This window comes from Hevea brasiliensis, chromosome 14, assembly GCF_030052815.1.
Source record: "Hevea brasiliensis isolate MT/VB/25A 57/8 chromosome 14, ASM3005281v1, whole genome shotgun sequence".
NCBI lineage: Eukaryota > Viridiplantae > Streptophyta > Magnoliopsida > Malpighiales > Euphorbiaceae > Hevea > Hevea brasiliensis.
The window spans coordinates 33680804-33684352 of record NC_079506.1 but is presented as its reverse complement, the minus strand read 5'-3'; the positions used below and the strand labels follow the sequence as shown (position 1 = coordinate 33684352).

The 3549-nt window shown below is 27.0% G+C and overlaps 1 protein-coding gene across 1 annotated transcript; it reads left to right on the top strand.

The window, feature by feature from the left end:
* Positions 1-1277: 1277 nt before the first annotated feature.
* Positions 1278-2469, top strand: LOC110648847 (probable carboxylesterase 12). Its single transcript, XM_021803210.2, has one exon. It carries the CDS (start codon positions 1457-1459, stop codon positions 2417-2419), a length of 963 nt encoding a protein of 320 aa, XP_021658902.2. The 5' UTR covers positions 1278-1456; the 3' UTR covers positions 2420-2469.
* Positions 2470-3549: the final 1080 nt, after the last annotated feature.

Here is a 3549-nt window from a genome sequence, read left to right as displayed (position 1 = left end):
TAATTTCATTTAGGCACAGTTAGTTCTAATAGGAATTCCAACTTAATATTTCACAGCTCTACCACTGAATTAAAAACTTAAAACTCGTTAGTATAATTAATTTCAATTTTATTGTCAGATTAAGAAAACAATTCATTTCATTTTCTTACTTACACAGTTGTTATTAGAAATTAGAATCGAATCAAATTTTTATACAGTTTCAATTTAATTCTTTGATGTTTTGATTTTTGTTTAATTTGGTTTTTAATATTTTAGTTTTGGTTCAAATTTTAATTTTTGAGATAATTTTATTCAATTTTTTTTAAAGTAATATTTAAATTACTATTTAAATTTTAAAGTTGGTTACCACATTATATATTATATAATATATTTTTTAATTATTTTTTTTACTATATAATCTTTAATTATAAAATGTATATATGACATAAAAATATATAAAATTAAGTATATTGTATATTATAATAATATAAATTATTATATAATATATCTTTAAGTTGCTTTTAATTATATTATATTTAATTATAAAATATATATTATATATAATTAAGAATTAAATATATTATATAATATAGTAGTATATTTATAATTAAAAATTGTAAAGTAATTTAATGCATTTATAAGTGAAATTAATTATTAAAAAGAGAGAGAGGGAGAGATAAACAGGGGCAGAGTTACTATATATATGGCCAGAGGGGGCCATGGCCCCTACTTGAAACGATATACATGTTGTTCGTGGCCCCTGTAAATATATCTTTGTTTTGGATTAATATTTTTTTTTAATGATTTTCTCAAATTATAAATGAATCAATGATATTTTACTTATTATCTATCTGTGAAAAATAAATAAATTCATAAAATAAATAACATTGATGTGATAATTAATTGTTATGTTAATTTATTCTTATTATTTCTCTAATTACATAAATTTTTTGCTATTTTTTTTCTTATTATTTCACGCTTAATTGCATATTCTTTTATTTAGAAAATTATAGCTTAAAATATAAAAGAAAAAATTTGTTAAAAAAAAATAAATATACATACTCCTTAAATTTTTAATATCAAATTTTTTTTATTATTTCGTAAGTAAAATTTAAATTTATTAATATTATTAAGAATCATAATTTTTAAATTTTTGTTCAATATGATAAATATACATTGCCCTCGTCAAAAGAAAACATCCAAGTTGTATATATATATATATATATATATATATATATATATATATATATTATAAAAGGTTGATCCCATATTGTTAAAATTGTTTCAAAAGGTTCATCAATTGGATTCCGGACCACAAGATCTCGCACAGCTCTACCTGCTATATATGAGTTAGCTGGCCTTGTATTCTTCTCATCCCAATCCCTCCATTCCCCTACCCCTATAAAAAAGACTCCATTTCAATTTTGATTCATTCCTCTCTCTCTCTATCTCTCTCTCTCTCTCTCTCTCTCTCCTTATGGAGTCAACAAGATCTGAAGTTGCCATAGATTGCCCTCACTTGTTCCGCATATACAAAGATGGCAGAATAGAGGGACTCAAGGGCATCCATGTCGTCGTCCCTCCTTCTCTAGATCCCAAAACCAATGTCCAATCTAAAGACGTTGTCTGTTCACAAGAACCAAATCTATCCTCCAGACTTTTCCTCCCCAAAATCATCAACCCTAACCAAAAACTCCCTCTCCTTGTTTACTATCACGGCGGTGGCTTTCGCACTGAATCCCCCTTCTCTGCTCAGTACCATAACTTCTGTAACAAATTGGTTGCAGCTGCTAATATAATTATAGTTTCTGTAGATTATAGAAAAGCCCCGGCGCACCATCTCCCAGTTGCATACGATGATTCATGGACTGTGCTCAAATGGGTTGCTTCTCATGTCGATGGAGATGGATCTGAAGAGTGGCTGAACTGCTATGCAGATCTAAAATCTGTGTTTTTGGCTGGAGATAGTGCTGGTGGGAATATAGCACACCGTATGGCCATGAAATATGGGGAAGAGAAATTATCTGGTATTAATCTTGCAGGGATTGTTCTAATACATCCATACTTCTGGGGTAGAGAACCTATTGGCAATGAGGTTAGGGAATCAAAAGTAAGGTTAATGATTGATGGGTTTTGGCATTCTGCATATCCTGCAACAAGTGGGTGCGATGACCCTCTGCTTAATCCTGCTACTGATCCAAAGTTTGGTAGTTTGGGGTGCAGCAGAGTTCTTATATTTGTTGCTGAGAAGGACTTTTTGAGAGACAGAGGATGGTATTATTCTGAGATTTTGAAAAAGAGTGGTTGGGGAGGATCGGTGGAGGTGGTTGAAGCTAAGGAAGAGAACCATGTGTTTCATTTGTTTAATCCTGAGAACGAAAATGCCAAGGCTATGCTTAAAAGTGTGGCATCTTTCATAAATCAAGAAGATCACTCTTAAATAAATAAATAAATAAATAAATATATATATATATATATATATATATATATATATATATATATATATATATATATATATATTTTATATTTTTATTTTTTTAGTTGATCGGATTGAAACTGGACATCTCCCAGCATTAAAAAAAGGAAAAATCACTGAGCTATGTTTTATATTACGTTATCTTAAACTTTTTGAATTTATATGGAATGCAATATTTGATGATCACGAGGAAACTTCCTTTAAGAATTTTATTTAAGAATTTTATTTAAGCTAACCTTAGCCGTGTCTCCAAATTTTACTTCCCTCTAAAGTGGCCGGCAATAAAGGGTCTGCATATTACTGTTGAAACTCCAATTAAAAAAATTATTTTTTTAGATATACTAATCAAAGAATATTAAAAAATAATTTAAAATTAAATCTAATAAGTTTTAACCATAAAAACACTAAAATAATAAAATAATTTTTTTCAAATTATTTTTTTTAACAGCATTTAAAATAATATTTTTATTCAAAAAAGTAATTTTGGACCTCCAAATACAATACCAAACAGTCACAAAAATTTCACCGGTAGTTGTCCCTTCTATTTTATCTTTTGACTGTTTTCTTTTCCAATAATCTTCAGATCTATTTCCTTTGGTAATAAGTCTTTGTTTGTTCTTAGATAATTTGAATTTTATCTTCTCCTTTAAAAGAATGTATTGTCACATTTTCAGTGAGAATTCTGTATTTCCTCATTTGTGAGGATTTATTATTATTTTTTTCACTGAAAAGATTTTTTATTTTTATTATGGAGTTATTAGAAATTTTACATTGTTATTTGGGTAGAAAAACAATGATAGAAATTTTTTTTTTTTTTGTATGAGGTATCACAATTTGATGATTTTTAAATCAGGCTCATAAAAAAAATCATGAAGTCGAATAGTAACAAATTACCTTCAAGTAAAATAGGATTCTCTTGAATGGCCAACTCATATGCTTTGTTAATACGATTAAATCTTTCAAGTGAATATAATTATTATATTTTGTATAAGTGAGTTATTTTATATTTTTTATATAAATTTATTATAGCATGAAATTTTATATTTTAAATTTGTATTCTATATATTTTATGGAAGCTCTATTTTTTATTTTCT